This window comes from Dipodomys merriami, unplaced genomic scaffold (assembly GCF_024711535.1).
Source record: "Dipodomys merriami isolate MVZ:Mamm:240054 unplaced genomic scaffold, mDipMer1.0.p SCAF_9, whole genome shotgun sequence".
NCBI lineage: Eukaryota > Metazoa > Chordata > Mammalia > Rodentia > Heteromyidae > Dipodomys > Dipodomys merriami.
This window is the reverse complement of record NW_027206512.1, coordinates 10,855,098-10,876,504: the sequence shown is the minus strand read 5'-3', so window position 1 is coordinate 10,876,504 and position 21,407 is coordinate 10,855,098. Positions and strand designations below refer to the sequence as shown.

General features: G+C 41.1%; 1 protein-coding gene across 1 annotated transcript; it reads right to left on the bottom strand.

Annotated features, from left to right (window-relative positions):
• Positions 1 to 317: 317 nt before the first annotated feature.
• Positions 318 to 17,971, bottom strand: Hsd17b13 (hydroxysteroid 17-beta dehydrogenase 13). Its single transcript, XM_070013024.1, has 7 exons — positions 17,582 to 17,971; positions 13,715 to 13,822; positions 12,422 to 12,553; positions 10,306 to 10,412; positions 7,715 to 7,852; positions 5,327 to 5,443; positions 318 to 759 (listed from the first exon to the last, which is right to left on the bottom strand). The coding sequence occupies exons 1-7, from the start codon at positions 17,789 to 17,791 to the stop codon at positions 669 to 671; spliced, it is 903 nt and encodes a 300-aa protein (XP_069869125.1). The 5' UTR covers positions 17,792 to 17,971; the 3' UTR covers positions 318 to 668.
• Between the last annotated feature and the right edge of the window lie 3,436 nt (positions 17,972 to 21,407).

Below are 21,407 nucleotides of genomic sequence, written 5' to 3'. Positions count from 1 at the left end.
AATACCTCCATCAAAACAGACATTATGCTTAGCACTGGTGGCTCATGCCTGTAATCCTAGCAACTCAGGAGGCTGAGATCTGAGGACTGCAGTTCAAAGCCAGCCTGAGCAGGAAAGTCATGAGACTCTTATCTCCAATAAACCACTCAGAGAACTGGAAGTGGCACTGTGGCTCAAGTGGTAGAGTGCTAGCCTTCAGCTGAAGAGCTCAGGGATAGCACCCAGGCCCAGAGTTCAAGCCACCCCTGACCGAACAAAAAAACCCAAAACAACATCGTTGTAACCTTTTGGAATACAATATTTTAATCATTTTACCCTTTAGCTTTAGTAATATTAAGTAATTTGTTTTATAAAATGTTTGCATAAATTTGCAATATTTATGCAATGACAGTTATTACCTTTCCATTTTATTCCTTACAGACACTGTCTTAATCTCTTTCTTGTGCCACAACAAACACCACAGAGTGAGTTACTTATAAGTAGTAAGAATTTATTTCTCATGGTTCTCTATTTTTGAAAAATAGAAATACAATTAGTCCCATTTATTCAATTGCAGGTAGTGCCAAACCAATGTTTTTTAATATTAATAGCACTGAGGGAAAAATAATTGGAGCATTGATTCTAAACTTAGATTCAGATCATAAATGTGCATAAATCTCTGGTATACTTCATTTCTTCTTGGTTTTTTGACCAACTAGTGCTTCAAACTGAATATTCTGTACACGACTTATAGCTGCCAAAGCGCGTTCAGGAAGAAACCTGCATTTGAAAAGAGATGGAAAATTTTCAAGTTAAAATCTTTACCATCATGGTCTCTCTTTTGTTTTGTTGTCAATCAAAATGCCCCGAGTTATCTGGCTTGCCTTTCTTCCCCAATGTCTGTCTGTCTCTCCATTAGATGTGTATGACATGTCCTGTAAAGGTATATTAAAAACCAGCTTGTATGTTGGGTGCTGGTGGCTCATGTCTATAATTCTAGCTACTCAGGAGAGTGAGATCTGAGGATCACTGTTCAAAGCCAACCTGAGCAGACAAATCTGTGAAATTTTTATCTCCAATTAAACAGCAAAAAGCTGGATTGGAAGGACGTATGGCTCAAGTGGTCCAGAGCCAACTCTGAGTGAAAAAGTTAAGGGAAAGTGTAACACTCTGAGTTCTAGCCCCAGTTCTGCACACAATCAGCTGGTATTGTTTATAAATGCTGGATTTACTTCCCTGATTGGGGGGTGGGGAGGGGGGATTAGAAGGTAGGTGTCAGGTGAATGAGCAAAGACCCAATCTGGGAGGAGAACAAGCTTAGGAAGAGAGCTTGTGTTCCTCTTTTAACTACTCACACAAAGAAACTTTCATTCTGTAATTGAACCTAATAAAATTGCCTCTGTAACTGGAGTTAAGTGCAGAGAATATGAACAAATTGCTTCTGGTGCTGAACTACCATGAAAACTCCATAATGTTTCAAAAAATTTTGAGGGACCCGGAATTGTATAGGAGTATAGTTCTTCTTGTCTAGCAGAAGTATGTTTACAATTTTTATCATGTGCATGTCTTCTCTGATTTTGTTTTTACTCTCTAATTTTATTTGATCTGTTTTCTTTTATTAATTTTTTTGTTATGGGTGTATGTTCCAGTACTGGAGCTTGAACTCAGTGCCTCACACTGTCACTGGACTATTTTAATTCAAGGCTGGCACTCTACCACATGAGCCATACGTATGCCTTCCTGTTCTGATTTTAGAATTTCAGCATTAATATGACCTGTTTTAGTCAAAGAGGTTAAAAGTAGAAGGATGAAAGAATATACTAACTATATTTGTCCGGAGCCAAAAGTTGAGTCTCTCAACATAATAGGCTTGACTATCTCACTGGAACATCTTGAGGCTGAGTTTGCAGAATCTGACCCTCATCCTACCCTAAGTAAACATGCTGCAACTGCTAACGACCACCCTTTCCCCCTGCCCTAAGCAAACATCCTGCACTGCTACGGCCAATGAAAAAGCTTCCTTAACGGCCAATGGAAAGGCTTCCTTATTCCAAGCATATAAATACCCCTGTGTGAAAAATAAAAATTTGCAGCTTGATCTTAGAACCCTTGTCTTGCTGTCATTCTTCGTGTCTCTTGTCCCTTCATTCCTTCTAACTTAGGTTCACTGCCCTCATTGACGTCCTGCGGGTTGGGACATATATTAATATCAACGTAGAGTTCAAGGCAAAGAATCTTATTGTTACTTTTAATATCTCTACTAAAGAAATTAAGTTTGTAATAAAACTTTTTTCATTAAGGAAATCACAGGTGGTCTCTCTGGGTGTCTCCTTGTGTGTGTCTGTGTCTGTGTCTTTGTGTCCCTATGAGAGCACCCACACCCTGCTAGAGTGTGCCGCTGCCCTTCTGTTTGTCTGCTTTTTTGTCTGTTTCCTTGCTTGTTCAATTAATAAATCTCTGCCAAGTTTTCATACCAAAAAAAAAAAGAAAAGAAAATTACAGCATGAGCAACAAGGAAAGTAAGCCTGAGAGCCTGAGTTCAAGCCCTGGAACCAACAAACACACACAAACACACACACACACACACACACACACACACACACAGAAAACCACAAAAAATGAAGAAATAAAAAAGAAAAAAAGTAAAAAAAAGAAAAAGGAGGAGGAGAAGGACTAGAAAGATAAAAAGAAGAAATTACAGAAAAACAAAGAGGAGAAAGATAAAGAGGTAGAGAAAACAAGGAAGAAGAAATTATTGAAGCGGGTGAAACAGGAAGAGAAGGAAGAGGAAGAAGAAATAACCAAAGAAGTTGAAAGAAGAGGGGGAGGAGGAGGAGATATTATGGGCCAGGTGATTTGGTTAAGGAAGAAATAGTACCATACCACACAAACTATTTCAGAAGATAAAGGAAGAGAGACTACTGTTCAATTCAGTCTATGAAGCCTGTATTACTCTGAAACAATGTCAGGGAAAGGCATTTCCTGATTGGTTTGTCCTTTAAAATGAATCAATGTAGGATTGGAAGAGTGCTCAAGTGGTAGAGAGCTTGACAAGAGATTACAAGACCCGGAATTAGAATCCCAGTTCATCCGTCTTCCACCCCCACCAAAAGAAAAAGAAAAAAGAGTTTTTGATAAAACTCTCATCAAAGTGCTGGTGGCTTGCAGCTGTATTCCTAGCTACTCAAGAGGCTGAGATCTGAGAATCATGATTTGAAGCCAGTCCCAGTAAAAAGTTTAGGAGACTCAATCTCCACTTAACCACCAAAAAGTCAGAAATAGAGCTACAGCACAAGTGATAAAACACTAGCCTTGTGCCCAAAAGCTCAGGGACAGTGCCAGGCTTTGAGTTCAAGGTCCACAATTGACATAAAAACAAAAACAACAACAACAACAAAAAGTAGTAATAAAAAGGAAATTCCTTAACATGATAAAGGGCATCTGTGAGGAAAATGCATAGCTGTTTTTTTTTACTCAGTCATGAACACTTTTCTCTTAGATCAGGAAGTGTACTTGCATTCATACCCTTTCTTATGCTGGTGAATAGAGAGAAGAATGGAAAAAGTGCAAGTCATAGGTAATATGATTATTGTGTAAAATAATCTGTAGGGATCTCCAAAAAAGCTTAGAAAATTAAAAGTTTGGCAAGATTGCAAAATGTAAGCTCAAAATACAAAAATCAAATAGATACTAGTAGCTAACAATGGGGAAGGTTTTTGTTTTTTTGCAGTTGTGGGGCCTAGGCACTGACCCTGAACTTCTTTTTTTTTTGCTCAAGGCTAGCACTCTACCACTTGAGCCACAATGCCACTTCTGGTTTTTTCCGTTTATGTGGTACTGAGGAATAGAACCCAGGGCTTTATGTATGCCAGGCAATCACTCTACCACTAAGCCACCTTCCCAGCCCCAAGAAATTTTTTTTATAAAATGCTATTTGTAATAGCATCATCAAAACCATGAAATGCTTTGTGATAAATCTGACAAAAAGATGTGTGACACTTGAACACTAAAGACTGAAAAGTTGTCTAAAAATTTTAAGGAGTATTTCTTAAAGAAAAAGACATATTGTGTTCTTGGATTAGATGATTCAATATTGTTAATATGTCAATTCTCCCCCAACTGATCTACAGAATCAAAGAAATTCCAATCAAAATTTTCTGTTAAAAAAATAGAGCCTCGGGGCTGGGAAGGTGGCTCAGTGGTAGAGCACTTGCCTTGCATGCATGAGGCCCTGGGTTCGATTCCTCAGCATCACATAAGCAAAAAGAAAAAACCGAAAGTGGAGCTGTGACTCAAGTGGTAGAGCATTAGCCTTGAGCTGAAGAGCTGAGGGACAGCGCCCAGGCCCAGAGTTCAGGCCCCACGACTGAACCCCCCTTCCCCCCCGCAAAAAATAGAGCCTTGCTGGGCGCTAGTGTCTCACGCCTGTAATCCCAGTTATTAAGGAGGCTGAGATCTGAGGATCGCTGTTCAAAGCCAGCCTGGGCAGGAAAGTCCATGAGACTTTATCTCCAATAAACCACTAGAAAACTGGAAATGGAGCTGTGGCTCAAGCAGTAGACTGCTTGCCTTGAGCTAAAGAGCTCAGGGACAGTGCCCAGGCCCAGAGTTCAAGCCCCATGACTGACCCAAAAAAAAAAAATAGAGCCTTTGTTAGCTATGATAATATATTATGCTCTCTTAAAATGAATTTTCCATATGTGGAAATTAAATCTAATTTATAAACAAATGAAAATGTATACAGGTCATATGCGTATATGTATAAAAAAATTGACTAAAACATAGTATACAGAGGAGAGAATTCCAATGGTGTAACTCCTTTGAACAACTAATAGTTTAACAATGAATACCAGGATGCTGGGACCTATGTTGTCAGGGGTAAGGAAGGAAAAGGGGTGAGGAAGGTCAAAGGATGAAAGGGCAGACTAATGGAGAGAGGAAGGCAAATGGACTCATAATTCTCTATGTACACAGGTGAAAATGGGACAAGGTAACTTGAGGATGTGAGTGGGGTTGGCAGAGGTGGAGAATAATGGAAGGGGCAACATCGATTAGATGAGTGTACTCATAAACTGGTACATTGATCTGACATCTCTTTGTAAAGATATTAATAAAAAATCCCTCAAACAATAGCAGCACTGCTTTTCTTTCAGTCTGAATAGTTTTCAGCAAAGATTGGGTAGAAATGGTAGATGTAGAGAGAAGAATAGATAAGGCAATAATAGAAGCAATGTAATTCTTTACCTAAGGATGGAGAGTTTCCATGGCAACTTTCACAATGAAAGACTGTCCATAATAATAGTTCTATGTGTGTCTTAATAGTTCGGATGTTTTGTGCTCCACTTACTTTTCCAGGATTAGAGAAATATTGATATATGATGGAACAAAAATCATTTTCTTGTTGGTAAGTATTCCATCCATCAGCCTTCTTGCAACTTCATCTGTCTCTAAAATCGGCCACAATCTATGAAGGAAAAGAAAATATATTTATTTCTATTTTTGTCCTCTCTATTATTTAGTTTGGTGCTGGGGATTAAATCCAGAGCCTTACCTATGCTAAGTATGTGTCCTACCACCGAACTGCACACCTATTCTCTTAATTTTAATTTTTCTAAATTAATAAGAGCAACAAAATCAACCTTTTCACAAAAGTTGCACTTAGGCCAAGTATCTGTGGCTCATGCCTATAATTTTAGTAACTTAGGAGGCTGAGATCTGAGGATTGAAGTTAAAGCCAGCTTAGGAAGGAAAGTTCAGTAGACTGCTATCTCCAGTTAGCCACCAAAAAGCTGGAGGTAGAGCTATGGCTCATATAGAAGAGCACCAGCCTTGAACACAGAAGCTAAAGGACAGCTCCTAGGCCCTGAGTTCAAGCCCCACCCAGTATTGGCATACAGAAAAATTTTGACCTAGGATTTATTTGTTGACTGGACTGATCAAAAACTTAGGTGTTTTTAAGGCTTTCCGGTATCATATAGTCTTACCCTCATAACAATCCAATGAGACAGGCAGCGTTTATTATTGTGTAAATCTTATAAATCAGGAATATGAAACAGAAAGAAGTTAGAATATTTCTCAGGTTGCTACAGATACTAGTGATGCTAGGGTTAGAATTCAAATTCAGGAAGTATGACTCTAAAGCTCATACTTGTAACTATAGAACTTCATACTATCACTAAAATTGCTCAGCCCAATATGTGATCCAAAGCATGCACTCAGTCATGATTTTATAACTTGTGGAGAAGATGGGGAAAAACAAGTCGTTTAAGGATACAGGTGGACCTGTTGCAACGATGAGAAGTACAAGTTGTCATGTCCAAAACGAGCTTTACAGCGTCGGTGGGGGGGGGGGGGAGAGGGGGAGAAGGATTGGGACTGGGGGGGGGGGAGGGGGGAGGCTGGGAAGGGATGTGAAGGGTAAACAAAGGAGGAGGCTGCAATGCTTGGTAAGAAATGTACGCATTATCCTGCCCATGTAATTGTAACCCCTCTGTACAGTATGTTCACAAATAAAACAAAATAAAGTTTTTTAAAAAAAGAAGAAAAATGCACTCTTCTCCCATTTTTTTTTTTTTTTTAGTCTGGTGCTGGTCCTAAGGTTTGAACCCAGGGCTCAAAGCTAGCACTGTACCACTTGAACCACAGGTCCACTTCTAGCTTTTTTTGGGGGGGGGTAGTTAATTGGAGATAAGAGTCCCACAGACTCTCTTGGCTAAGTTGCCTTTGAACTGCAATCCTCAGATCTCACCCTCCTGAATGGCTAGGATTACAAGCATGGCTACCAGCATCTAGCTTCCCTCATTTTTTTTATTTTTTTAAGTTTTTCCTAGAATATTTTTATTTCAGATTTGTTTGAAACCATGAATGCAGGAAGGCTGTGTATATGAAGTGCTTAAGCAAATCTACAGCTTTGTATTACTCTCAAGTGATCTTTTCCATTAAGACAAACATTGAAAATGTCATTTTTTTTCCTTAAGAACCTTGAGTGTGGGATTGTTTTGCAATAAATTAGGAAAGAATCAAGACATGTACATTCACATGGTATTTCTCAGTACCAAGGAGGTGTCAAAAAGAGTTGTACAGCTCTTCCTGCATTTTTCATTTTTCTAGAAATTTCTAATTCAATTTACAAAAATGAAACTTTTCTCTTATGTCTGCCAGTTCTTAGGCTTCATTTAATTCTTTTATTTTTATATGGCTCTTCAAAACTGTTCTCTTCAAAACTCTTGATGTCCCTGTGGTCTATTTCTTTTTTTTTTATTGTGAAAATACCTTGCAGAAGGGTTACAATTACATGGGCAAGGTAATGAGTACATTTCTTATCAAGCATTGTTGCCTCCTCCTTTGTTTCCCCTTCCCATCCCTTCCCATCTCCTAACTCCCCCAACCCCCCCAGCCAAAGTTGTAAAGTTCCTTTTTCGAAATAACTTCTTGTACATCTCATTGTTGCAATGGGTCCACCTGTATCCCTATTTAAATGATTTGTTTTTTTCCCTTCTCCTCCACAAATTATACCAACATCAAGTAAAGTGAAAGCAGGGGTTATACTGTGGGGGAGGGTCATACAAAGCAATGAAGAAATCATCTTATAAATATGTTAGAAACAATCGCAAGAAAGAAAAAAAAAAACATTTGGCTTCCCTCATTTTTTAAGTTGACCAGCTTCAAGTTTCTCATATAATTTTCTTACCAGTATCTCATGCCATGTTTTCATTTTCCCATGATTCTTTCTCACCTTGTGCTTGGGTTTTTGGTGAATCCAGTATTCACAAAAACTGGGCAGAGACATGAGGTTTTGATTCCAGTTTTCCCCAATGCCTCAAGTTCTGCGGTGAGACCCTTGTGGAAGCCAACAGCAGCGAACTTGCTGGAACTGTAAGATAGTCACACTAATATCTTTACTAAAGGAGCAGGACCATGCTACAGACCCTAGCTTCCTGTGAGCAGCAGTACAATTTGTTTGACCACAAGAAACTAAATACCCAGAATCTTCTAATTGATATTTTCCTGAGTAGATAAAACAGACTCTCATTTTCTTATATTATTTAACAGAATTCTGATTTTTTCTTTTCTTTTTGGTACTAGCGATTGAACCCAGCGCCTTGAACATGCCAAGAATCTACTTTACCACTAAGCTACACCCTCAGCCTCTGTAACTCGTTTCTCAAACACTAATGATAGTAAAAGAACAGTAACAACGTTATTGTCCAGCTTAATGTAAGATTTTCCATTCAATTCATTCCAGTTTCAAAATGTTTTCTAGTCACTTTATTTTACTTACTTCTTGCCAGTACTTGGGATTGAACACAATGTTTCAGGCTCACGCAACTTGTTTGCTCATGGCTAGTGCTCTACCACTTGAGCTATGCCTCTAGCCTGGCTTTTATTGGTTATTTTGGAGATGGGGGTCTTATGTACTTTTCTACTGGGGCTGGCTCTGAATTCAGTCCTCTGGATCTCATCCACCCCCTGAGTAGCTAGGATTATAGGTTTGAGCCACATTTCCAGGCCTTAGGCTGCACAATTCGTATGTGGAGTTTTAAGATACTAGATGCAGCTTTAAAGGCCATATGTGTCTACAATGGCACCTTCCTCTGCCCTGCACAGACACTCCTCTGAGTTCCTGTGACCCCTACGCCAGTCTTCCTCCCTGGGCTGCTCCCAGCTTTGCCTTCATCAGGGATTGAAATTTAAATATATCTGTGAGTCCATGCCATGCCACAAATGATTTGTTACATGCCCAGATTTAATCTTGCATGTGTATATATAAATAGATAAGAAATCAACTTTAAAAAAAAAGAAATCAACAACTTTCAAGACCCTCTTCCATACACAATGATATTTCATGCATTGGTAGAACATTTCTGAATTAATATAAAGCAGAAGTAGGAAAATGAGATATTATCAGAGTTTACAAGGGAAGCATATTCAGTGTTTCCATCCACTTCTTTTTCTTTTCTTTTGTTTTTGTTGGTCATGGGGCTTGAACTCTGGGCCTGGGCGCTGTCCTTCAGCTCTTCAGCTCAAGGCTAACACTCTACCACTTGAGCCACAGGGCCACTTCCGGTTTTCTGGTTGTTTATTGGAAATAAGAGTCTCAAGGACTTTCCTGCCTGGGCTGGCTTTGAACCATAATCCTCAGATCTCAGCCTCCTAAGTAGCTAGGATTACAGGCGTGAGCTGCCAATGCCCAATTTCCCCTTCTTTTTATAACAGTACTTCCATCCCCCCTTTTTAAAATGTCCATCATAAGTAGAGGTTCTCTCTTTCATTTATTTTTGGTGCTGGTACTGGGTTGAACTCAGGGCCTTGTGATTGTTTGCTTGTGTTTTTGCTCAAGGCTATTGCTCTATCACTTGAACCCACCAGTTCCACTCTCTCTCTCTCTCTCTCTCTCTCTCTGTCTTCTCTCTCTCTCTCCTTCACACACACACACACACACACACATACATGCACACACATGTGCGTGACACAGAAAGGAACTGTTACTTCATGCAGCAATATATTTTGATCCTGAGGTCCCTTTATCTTGGGATTCCAGGATCTCAGGGGGATTTGTGTTCAAATTTCTGCATAGTTTGCTCCTTAGTCTGTGTCTTGTCTAATTCTTTTGTCAACATCTATTTGTTCTACCATATAACAGAACCATCCTTTCTGGATATGTCATTTTATTATATTGTTCAACAGAGAAGTTTTCAGAAAATAAAAAAGTATTTTAAATACAATTATCTAGTTTTGTTGTTTTAAAATTATTCTCCCTTAAGCTAGAAATGCTATAATAAATATGAATTACAATGTTGTGAACACATAAAAGTAGACAAATAATACCAGGTTGGTGGCTCACCCCATAATACTAGCTACTCAAGAGGATGAGATCTGACGTTTTAGGTTTAGGTTTGAAGCCAACCTTGGTAGACAAATCTGATAGACTCTTTTTTTGGGGGGGGGGGGTTCCAGTCGTGGGGCCTGAACTCTGGGCCTGGGCACTGTCCCTCAGCTCTTCAGCTCAAGGTTAACACTCTACCACTTGAGCCACAGTGCCACTTCCGGCTTTTTTCTTTTTGCTTATGTGGTGCTGAGGAGTCCAACTCAGGGCCTCAGGCATGCAAGGTAAGCGCTCTACCACTGAGCCACCTTCCCAGCCCTCTGATAGACTCTTACCTTCTATTGGCCAACAACATATTCAAACTAGAGGCATGGCTCAAGTCGTAGAGTGCCATATGAGCAAATTACCTGAGCAAGAGCTTGAGGTCAGAAATTCTAGCCCCAGTACCAACTCAAAAGATAAGTAAGGAAATAATGGCACCACTTGAAAGCAATACTCACCAATATGGGATGAGATAAGGAATCACTCCATGGCCACACACTGAAGCCACTGTGACAATGTGACCATAATTTCTCCTTATCATGGATGGAAGAAGAGCTTTTGTGATCTGAAAGTTGGTGAAGAAGAAGAGAAACAATGACACCAATACAGAGTTTGCCAATCAGGTAGTTTTATGTTTGTTCAAATAGTATGACATTTGAGAGAACTTCTGCAATGACATGATTCTGTGATCATGTCTACATAAATGGTAAAAAGAAAGAAAATAAATATTTATTGTTTGAACCAGCATTGAGTGCTGTGTCCTATATACCACACCCCAGGAGCCCCTTCCTTCAGAAGGACTCTGGGTATGGCCTTGGTCTTGCCTTTCTTTTCTCTTTCTTCTTTTTTTCTTTTTCCCTCCCTCCCTTCTCTCCCTCCCTCCTTCCCTCCCTCCCTCCCCTTTCCTTCCTTCCTTCCTTCCTTCCTTCCTTCCTTCCTTCCTTCCTCCCTCCCTCCCTCCCTCCCTTCCTTCCTTCCTTCCTTCCTTCCTTCCTTCCTTCCTTCCTTCCTTCTTTCCTTCCTTCCTTCCTTCCTTCCTTCCTTCCTTCCTTCCTTCCCCTCAGGGCCTGGATGTTGTCCCTGAGGTTTTATTCTCTCTCTCAAGGTTAACACTTGATCACTTGAACCCCAGCAACATTTCCAGCTTTTTGGTGATTAATTGGAGATAAAGTCTCATGGACTCTGCTGTCTGGGCTGGCTTCAGAACTCACAGCTGGCTGAGATCCTTAGATCTCAGCAGTTAGAGTACCTAGAAAACTGGTACCTAACTGGGTTTTGCTTGGCCTTTTCACTTAAAGCTGGTACTCTAATACGTGAGCCACACCTTCACTTTGTCTCATGGACTTTTTGCCTAAGCCAGCTTTGAACCTTGATCCTCAGAGCTCAGCCTCTTGAATAGCTAGGAATTCAAGCATGAGCCACCAGCACCAGCTCAGCCTGGAATATTATTATCATTGTTGTTTGTGTGGCTGGGAGTGATGTATAGTAGGCAAGCACTGTATCATAGAGCTATACCCCACTCCCAAACAATATATGTATTATTTATTATTTATTAACATTTATTATTATTTGTATTATTGTTGTGCTGGGGTTTGAACTGTCTCTCTTCTCCTTAGCAGTACTGAAGTTTGAACTCAAAACCTGTGTTTGCACCTAGCTCTTTTGCTTTAGTTATTTTTAGATATAATCTCACGCTTTTTGTCTGGGGTTAGCCTTAGAATACAATCCTCCTATTTATGCCTTGTGTGCAGCTGGGATACAGGCATGAACCATTGAAATCAGCTTGTTTATTCAGATGAGGTGTCTCACTAATTTTTGCCTAGGCTAGTCTCAAACTGTGATCTTCTGAATCTTCGCTTCTGGAGAAGCTGGGATAACAGGTATGAACAGTTGCACCCATCTATAAAAGGTCTTCTGAGTTCTTACATATTTCTAAATTCCATCAGTCTCATTCCATCAGTCTCAGAGTTCTACCAAATCCTTGTATACATCAAAATAGCTACATCTGAAATCTTTTTGTTTCTAAAATTCCATAAAAGGAGGTCACAAATAAAGGTACATTGTATATATTTCTCTAAAGTATTGAAGAAATGTGTATTGACAACACTCAATACAACTCCATAAACATTTGTTGAAGAGCAGGTTCATACCTGGCTCTGGGTTAGGTACTTGCAGATAAGACAGACCAAGTGGCTTACACCCTGGTACACTGTGTCCACTTGACTCCCTTGCTTTCTGTCAGAGACTCTGGGACTTCTCCCACCCAATAAATCTGATGGTGGCCCATTTCCCACCCAAAGATATATGAACTTGATTATAGATTTCATACAGCCTGAGAGAAGGCATCAGAGATTTTTTTTCTGGTCCTGGGGAACTCAGAGCCTGGGCACTGTCCCTGAGCTTCTTTTGCTCAAGGCTAGCACTCTACCACTTAGCCACAGTGCCACTTCTGGCTTTTTCTGTTTATGTGGTACTGAGGATTTAAACCCAGGGCTTCCTTTATGCTTGCCAGGCAAGCACTCTACCACTAAGCCACATTCCCAGGCATCAGAGATATTTCTGACTCACACTCACCCAAAAGTGCCCCAGGATGTTGACCTCAAATGTTTTGGTAATCTCTTCATCCTTAGTACTAAGAAGGTCAGCTGGGTAGACTGCTCCTGCATTATTCACTATGATGGTCACATCACCCACTTCTTTCTTTACCTTTTAAAATGGAAAGAACACATTCATGAGGCCTGTTATTTAAACTCAAGATTTGGGACTAACACCATCAGGGATAGATTTTTTTTTAAATTCTACTGAGTGAAGTATCTTCTTAAGAGTTCAGCCATGAAAAAAACTTCTAGCTCCAATAGTGGATATAAAGTAATCTGTCAAAAAGATGGGCTAATTTTTTTAAACATTTACATTTTAGTAATGTATTATCGTGAGCTTTTTGAAAGTTTATGAACGAAATGAATGAATAAAGTAAAATTAGTATTTGTGCTACTGGCGCATAAATCATTTTATCTCATCATGATAATCTCATTTGCCATGATAATTTTTTCTTTTTTTTTTTGGCAGCACTAGGGCTTGAGCTCAGAGCCTTATGCTTGCTAGGCAGGCTTTCAACCACTGAGCACAACCTCCTGCCCTAATTAAATACTTCTAAAGTGCTAACTGAATAATCCTGGTTTTACCATTTATAGGCTCCATGACTTTTGTCTGGCTTAACCTCTCTGAATCTTAATTTGCTTATCTAGGAAGTATGAATTAAATTGAATTAAATAAAAAGGAAAGAAAATTGAACAGTTTGGTTAATTGTGAGTACTTGGTATTTAAATTTCTTAAACAGATTTTCGTAATTATTGACATAGGAAATTAGATTTGAATCAAAACAAATAAAATTTTGCAGAAGAAACAATTGAAGGAAAAATACTGCAAAAATAATGGGACTCAAAATTAGAAAGAAATCAATTTTCCTGCTGATAAATCTTTTGTCATTTACTCTAGGTCACTATTTAAGGTTCTGATCAGAATGAAATTGATGAATAATATCAAATAATCACAATGGCCAGAGTTGTGTGCCCTACATACAAAGACAAAAAGTATGTATAAATATCTATCTGTCCATCTATCCATGACATACACACACACACACACACACACACACACACACACACACATATATATATGTATGTGTGTATGTATTTATTTATTTATTTATTATCTTTAAATGGTTATACAAAGGGGTTTAAATTCTACATGTGAATTTATCTTGATTAATGCACCCCTTCTATCATCCGGCCCTCCAGTCTAATTTTCCTTTCCCACATCAGTGGCAGAGGTTACAAAGTCCTTTGCTGCTTAGGAGCTGTGCCTCACCTGGTTCACAGAGTTGTAGATCTCCTCTCTGTCACTGCAGTCCACCACAAATGCGTGCACCTGGGCCCCTAGTTTCCTGCATTCAGCTGCAGTTTCCTCAACACCACGCTGTAATTGTATTAAAAAAAATCAAAACAAAAAACCAACAAAAAACCCCTAAATTCAGCAAGGAGTGGGAAAATATAAATCTAAAGTGTCTCATAATTTGTAAAAAAACATCCTATAGCAGAAAAGCAAAAGAAAAACAAACAACCCAAAAAGAAACTAGCTAGCAAAAACATCCTTTCTGTTTTGTTTTTTCAGCTTTTCCTCTGGAGGTTGCATGGTAGGTAGATTTTTCTAAACCAACGTACTTTTGTAGTTTGAAGGATATTCTGGAAGATTCTGCACTTTGAGGTGTCATTGAAAAACAGGATAGAGAAGGACGAAAGAGTCAATAGCTAATTTTAAACAACTTGGTGAAGCACCAACTATGTGATAGTAATGTGGTAAGTAATGATTCTGAGTCAAAGTTTCTAAACAGGCAACAATGGCTCATGCCTGTTCTCCTAGCTTCTCGGGAGGCTGAGATCTAAGGATCAAAGTTTGAAGCCCTGGCAGGAAGATCTGTGATACTCTTAATCATCAACGAATCAGCCAAAAGCAGGTAGAGAAGGTGTGGCTCAAGTGGCAGGGTGACAACAATTTTGATTTGTCCTTCTGGGAGGGAAGGGGAAAGAAGGATCCTAATTTGAGAAAGATTCTAAATTGAGCTTATGTTCTTCCCCCAAGACATACTAGGATATTCTTCAGGTGACTGAATAAAATAGGCTAGGACCACTGGCCAATTGCTATTTAGAAAACAACCTTGTACACAACTCTAGGACACAGAGATACCAGTTCACTTTCAACCAACATCCAAAGGCCCTTTTTTCTAAGATAAATTTATCTTAATGCATTCCCTCCCTTTCCCTCTCCTCTAGCTTTTCTCCCTTCCTCTGTTTTATTCTCACCCTTATTTTTGCTCCTCTTGTTTTCCTTACTTTCTTTTTTATTTCTTGCCCTTCATCTCATTTGCCATGCAAGAGCTCTATTATTTATGCCACATTTCCAGCTCTTTAGTTTGTTTCTCAGATAGGGTCTTGTGCTAACTTTGCAAGGCTCATCCTGAATAATGGTTTTCCTACCTTTGGAACAGCAGCTGAGATTAGAGGTTTGAGCCACTATGCTCACCTCTTGAAAACCTTGTTTTTCATTTTCCTCAAGTTTTGACACCTATTGACTTTTATAGGGAAGGTTATCGGGTTTTAAAATTACACTATCTTGCGGGGCACCAGGATTTCATCCCTATAATCCTAATCTCAGGAGACTGAGATCTGAGGATTGCATTTCAAGCCAGCTTGGTAGGAAAGTCCATGAGATTCTTTTCTCCATTTAAGCTCCAGAAAGTCAGAAATGGCTCAAGTAATAGAGTGTTAACCTTGAGCAAAAAGCTCAGGTACAGCACTCAGGCCCTTGAGTTCAAGTCCCAGGATTCTCCCCCCTCACCTCCAATTATACTTTCTCTTCTCATAATTGCAAACTCTTTTCTGTGATGAAGAGACCAGGATGCCTGAAAGGTCCTTTCCTTTGCCTATGGGGTTGATTGTACTATGGTACTGTTCTTGGGGTTCATCCCCTAACATTAGTCAGGTGGTTTTCCCTAGCCTGGTTGCCTACCTGGGGTCCTTTGTATTTCATCACCGAAGGCTAAACCCTGGAGTAGCAGCCCAGAGATATCCAGTAGCAAATTCAGCATCCCTTCCATTTTTGGACTGCAGAAGTGAAATGAGGGATGTGTTAGGCATCTCCCACTGACTCCAGCTTCAGCTGGATGCTTGCTTGGTACCAGATGGCACAGACCTCCATGTGCTTTGCATTTTGTCTAAGATTTCAGGTCCACAAACAGCATTAGTAGTGAGAACTTGCATCACGAGCTTTGATGGAAGATTTGTCATTCTCCAGTGTTATCACTGAGCTAGCACATAGCAAGAAGGGTTGCCTTGTCTTTAGGGTCGACTGCACTGTGCATAGTCACTTCCCTGGTCACTGAGTTCCATATCAGTACTTTAGTTAAAAGGCTGTGCCTATCCTCTTAAATGGCAAAAAGAACCAGCTACCAAGGCCACTTGGTACCTTCCTACTCCAAACGAAAATCAGAGTTACGTTTATAGCCTTACAGTGAATAATGGAATATCTCCAATGTTTAACCATGAAATTCAGGGATTCAAAAAGAATTTACAAGGTTGGATTCTTTGCCCTTCAGGCTAAAAGAACTTATAAATACTTTTACATAGGATTTCTTTCTAATTTTCATTTTTCTCCTATTATTAGAATTTTTTTCCAGTCCTGGGGCTTAAACTCTGGGCCTGGGGTGCTTTCCTGAGCTTGTGCTCAAGGGACTTGAACCACAGTTCTGCTTCTGACTTTTTGTGGTTAATTGGAGGTAAGAATCTCATGGACCTTCTCTGCCTGAACTGGCTTTGAATTGCGATCCTCATGTCAAAGCACCTTGAGTAGCTAAGATTACAGACGTAAGCCACTGGGTCTGACTTATTATTAGAAATTTTAAAATAAAAAATGCAGCAAATGAAGTCCACTCCCTAAAATATACATCTGGAAAGAGACTGGAGATTAAATTCCATCAAGTCTTGTTCATGGATTTATAACATGTATATGTTTTTTTTTAAAAAACAAAACAAAACACCAGAGTACAGCAGACAACAATTTCCTCAGTTTGTAGGTGTTTTGTCTCTTCTAGAAGTTTCACAGGAATCTCTTACAAAACCAGACCCATGACAAATCATTTTTTCATGCACTGTATATCAGCTCATCAGTTACATAAAAATCTGTCTCTGCTAAGTAAAGGAGTACCAACTTTTTCTTGAATGGTATTCTCTACCGTCTAGAAAGAGCCAGACAATGTGTTCCTTAAGTTTAAGAGATAAGTTGAAATCACTAAGAAAATAGCAAACAATGAGACATGACAACAGAGATCATGAGAACAATAATTTAATGATGAAAATCTCAATGGGACAACCCTCATGACCGACCACAAAAAAAGCCAACTGAGAGCAAAGGCCCTGAGTTCAAGTTCTGGTATTGGCATGCATGCATGTGTGTGAATACACACACACACACACACACACACACACACACACACACACACACACACACTTTAAAAAGTATAAAAGTTATTCTTTTTCAACAGAATGTCCACTCACCAAATTTGGCCCTTTGCAATAACTTGCTGTAGTTTTTGCCTCCCTCGAGAAGTTGTTCCCATTGCAGAAATTAAAAACAAAACAAAACAAAACTGAACCTGGAGAATGCGAGTGACCTAATTTCAACAGCTTGGCAGGTGGCAGCTACTGCTTCTTTGTTATCAACCTCAAAGACTGTAACTGAAAAGTTACTGCTTAGCTGGGTACCAGTGGGTCACACCTGTAATCCTAGCTACTCAGGAGGCTGAGATCTGAGCATTGAGGTTTGAAGCCAGCCAGGGCAGGAAATTCCATCAGATTCTATCTCCAATTAACCACCAAAAAATAGAAGACGAAGAAGAAGAAGAAGATAAAAAGACAGCAATGGAGCTGTAGCTCAAGTGTAGAGCAAAAACCTTGAGCAAAAAAGTTCAGGGACAACACCCAGGTCCTGAGTTCAAGCCCCAGGACTAGCACAAATAAAAAATATGTCACCAACCAATCTAATGTATATTTACAGTAAGACTCCAGAGAATTTATCAAACGTTGAAAAAGAAAATTCCAAAGAGAAGCAGATGCTAATTCAAATAATTTAGAAAACACGTCTTCCTTTGTAACTTAAAAGACTGGCAGGTACATTTTTTACCTTATTAATATCCCATAGAACCAGTCTGCTTTTCCGCTTTGCAAATTCATAGGCGGTCAGCCTGCCTATTCCATGCCCAGCTCCAGTGATAAGAACAATCTCTCCTGCCACAGATTTTCTCCTTTGGGGAAGGCAAAACTTCACCAGTGCCTCCACATAGGAATAGATAATGGTGAGCAGAAGCAGGAGCAGATCCAGAACAATATTCATGATTCTGCTTGGTCCTCTCTTGGTGACTCAGTCCTTAGGTGGTCCTAGGAAAGAGATATCTTCAGCTTAGAGCTCCAGAGAGTGGCAGGTGGTAAGTGGCAGAAGAAAATGAAGGCTTGATTGAGGTTTTCCAATGGGTCAAGTTCACCTTGTGGTTTTGAAGTGATGCCAATTCTAGTAAGAGCTCGGTACAGGTCAGGGGAACCCAGCACAATGTGCTCTTTGAACTGGCTTATCTGAGGAGCTGTTGTGACCATGGGTCAACATGAAATTTCGCCTTTCAAAGCCATGCTGGAACTATTGCGTCAGCTAATAGCTTGTTGATCTTTGTAAAGTTCAGAAAGCAGTTCAGTTGAGTAAGTTTCTAAATATTATAGTTGGGGAATTTTACTGAGAGTTACTCACTCTAATATGAAGAAAATAAATGTTAAAAGCTGCCTAGTTTCTTTCATTTTCTCTTTTCTTGGCATGTGTGTGGTGCTGAGGAACAAACAAGGACAAGCTTTCTGCAGGCATTCTACTACCAAGCTACGTCCCCTAAGCCTTCTAATTTACTATATTTTTGTGTTACAAGGGTTTGAATTTAGAGATAGCTAATCTTACTCTATTTTATTTTTCTTCTTCTTCTTTTTTTTGGGGGGTCCGGTTGTGGGGCCTGAACTCTAGGCCTGGGCGCTGTCCCTCAGCAATTCAGCTCAAGGCTAGCGCTCTACCACTTGAGCCACAGCCCCACTTCCGGCTTTTTTCTTTTTGCTTATGTGGTGCTGAAGAATTGAACCCAGGGCCTCAGGCATGCAAGGCAAGCGCTCTACCACTGAGCCAACTTCTCAGCCCAAAGCTTTTTTTTTTTTTTTTTTTTTTTTTAAATGTCAGTTGTGGGGCTTGAACTCTGGGCTAGGCGTTGTTCCTCAGCTCTTCAGCTCAAGGCTAGAGCTCTACCACCTGAGCCACAGAGCCACTTCTTCTATTTTATTATTCTTGAGAACGCTTCATAAGCACCAGGTTTCAGCTGGCTAATCACTTTATATGTAATGCTCTTTTCTCTGAAAATCTCCAGAACTGGAGAGAGATATTTAAGTTTCATGTGACAATCTCTTTGGGACAATAGTAAAAGCAGCATTGGACAAGTTATCAGTAGTTTCAATGGTGCTGTACTTTCTGTCTCAGTCACTTCAGGCTGCTATAATGAATCATCATATATGGAGTGGCAATGGAAATTTATTTTTCAGGGTTCTGAAGGCTGTGGAGTTCAACATCAGGGAGCAGGTAGCTTCCATGTCTGGTGAGGACTGTCTTTGTGGTTTATAGACAGCTGTCATTTCATTGTACCCATATGTGACAGAAGAGAAAACTCTCCATGGTTGCTTTTATAAGGACAGTCATTACAGCATAGTTCTGATGACCTTATCACCTCCCCAAATCCTGTATCTTAATACTGTCATGTTGGGAGTTAGTGTAGGGCACATGGGTGGCAAAGATGGCGCTGAGAGGGAGTTGAGTGGGCAGAGCCCAATTTGCTTTACGTTCAGTGTGTAAACCAGCCTGTGGAAGTTTAGGTGCATGATAGGGTGTGACCTTGACTGTGATTGGTTCCTTCTCCTCCCCTCCCATGCCACCCAGTCTTTTTGCTTTAAAAAGTGCTTGCTGTGTGTTAATAAATGAGTTTTCCTGCTTGACTTGACTCCCTGCTGCGTCTGATTGTCTCCCCGGCTAAGGGAGGCTGGGGAATAGGTGAGCGCCGCACTTAGCTTTCCTCGGACCCTGTCCGCTTTCGGGCGATGGACAAAGACCTGACATCTGGCGCCCAATGTGGGGCTCGAAAGGAAAAGATACCAGCCAAGGATAAGGGTAAGTGAAACCCTTAGTATGGGTAATGCTATTTCACAGAAGAAGGAGGAGGAGGCAACATTTGGCCTAGAGGATAAAGGAGGACTTGGGAAGTGAGAAGGAAAAGGAACGGGTCAAATTTGACCAAGAACGCACTGAAACATGCACAGTGGAAGTCAAAATGAGGGTAAAGGTTGCCCCCTCTGACTCCGGTGCTCCTGACGGTTCTAGGCCCCCACCTTATTCCCCCAATTGGGAGTGGGTAGGTACGGTGCCCTATGGGACCTGTGAGAGGGACCTGCAAGACCCAGACCCCCACTGACCTTCCATGGAGGGGCTGAGGGCTGGGGAAGTAACCTACTCAGAGGCCTGCCCTTTAAGGGAAGTGCCACCTGGGAGCCCGGACCCTGGGCCACAGGATTCACTTCCCCAAGCATATCTGGTCAATCTGGCACCAGGAGCTAACAGGCCCTTGGAATGGTATCCTTGGGAAGCTAAGGATCTTAAAGAGCTCCCCAAGGCGGTGGCGTAGGATGGCCCGAACTCTCCTTGGGCCCAGATCCTATTACAGGACATTGCTTATCACCCGTGTGTCCCTAAGGACTGGCTGGTTGTGGCCAAAGCTCTCCTCACCAGTTCTCAGTTTATTAAATGGCGTGCCTTCTTTAAGGAGGAATGCAGAGTGCGGGTGGAGAATAACCGGCAGGCTCAACCCACGATACCTATTACTTATGCCATGTTAACAGGGGACAGGGGAAGGGTAGTCCACTGGTGTCCAATAGGCCATAATACCTGGCCCGAACCATGACCAGGTGAGTCAGGCAGGACTTGCCACGTGGTACAAACTGGATGATGGGCCTACTGAGTCCCCCAAAGCAGGAGTGAGACAAAAACCTGGTGAGCCTCTAGCTGAGTTTGTAGACCGAGTCCAACAGAGTATTAACTGCAAGCTGCCCGCAGGGAATCTCCGAGATCAGTTTGTAAAGCTGCTGGTCTGGGAAGGGATGAATGCAGACCACCGCATGGCCTGCGCGGGATTGAGAGAGAGTTCACTGAGCAGATGGGTGGTGGCTTCGCAGGATGTGGGAATGCAACAGCACCAGTCCCAATCACTAGCTTTAGCTTTACAGGCTCAGACATTTTCAATGACTGAGGCCATTACCCAGGTGCTGGCAGCCCAGGACCAAGGAACTCCAAGTCCATCAGGGAGAGGGACTTGTTTTAAATGGGGGTAGGAGGAGCACTTTAAGAGGGACTATTTACAACAAAATCCCCCCCCCCCCGCAAACCACCCCCTACACCCTGCCCCAGGTGCAGGAAGGGGTACCACTGGAAAAAGGATTGTCGATCCAAGTTTGATTTAGATGGGAAGCCTTTAAACTAGGGGAGGGGCATCCTCCAGCCCTGTTAACTCAAGGAGGAACCCCCTCTGCTGTGAGGCCCAGGCAGCCTCATGGCAGGACGACCCAGGCCCATTGGACCGTCCCCCTGGTGGAAAGGACTCCACCCTAAATGAGTATTCTCATAGGTGGAAAGAGGTTTCACTGCCTAATTGACACGGGGGCAGATCGAAACATACTCAGGGAGGAGGAAGTGCCCTTGGACTGGAAGCTTGCACCTGGGCCCCCGATATTGGAGGTAGGGGGCAACTCCAGTCCCAGACAGTTGCCCTTATGAAATGGACTAGCCCAGATGGAGAACAGGGAAAGATACACCCTTTAGTGGCAAAAAACCTTACTGCCAATTTACTAGGGCAAGACATACTAAGACAAATGGATGTCGTGGTCAC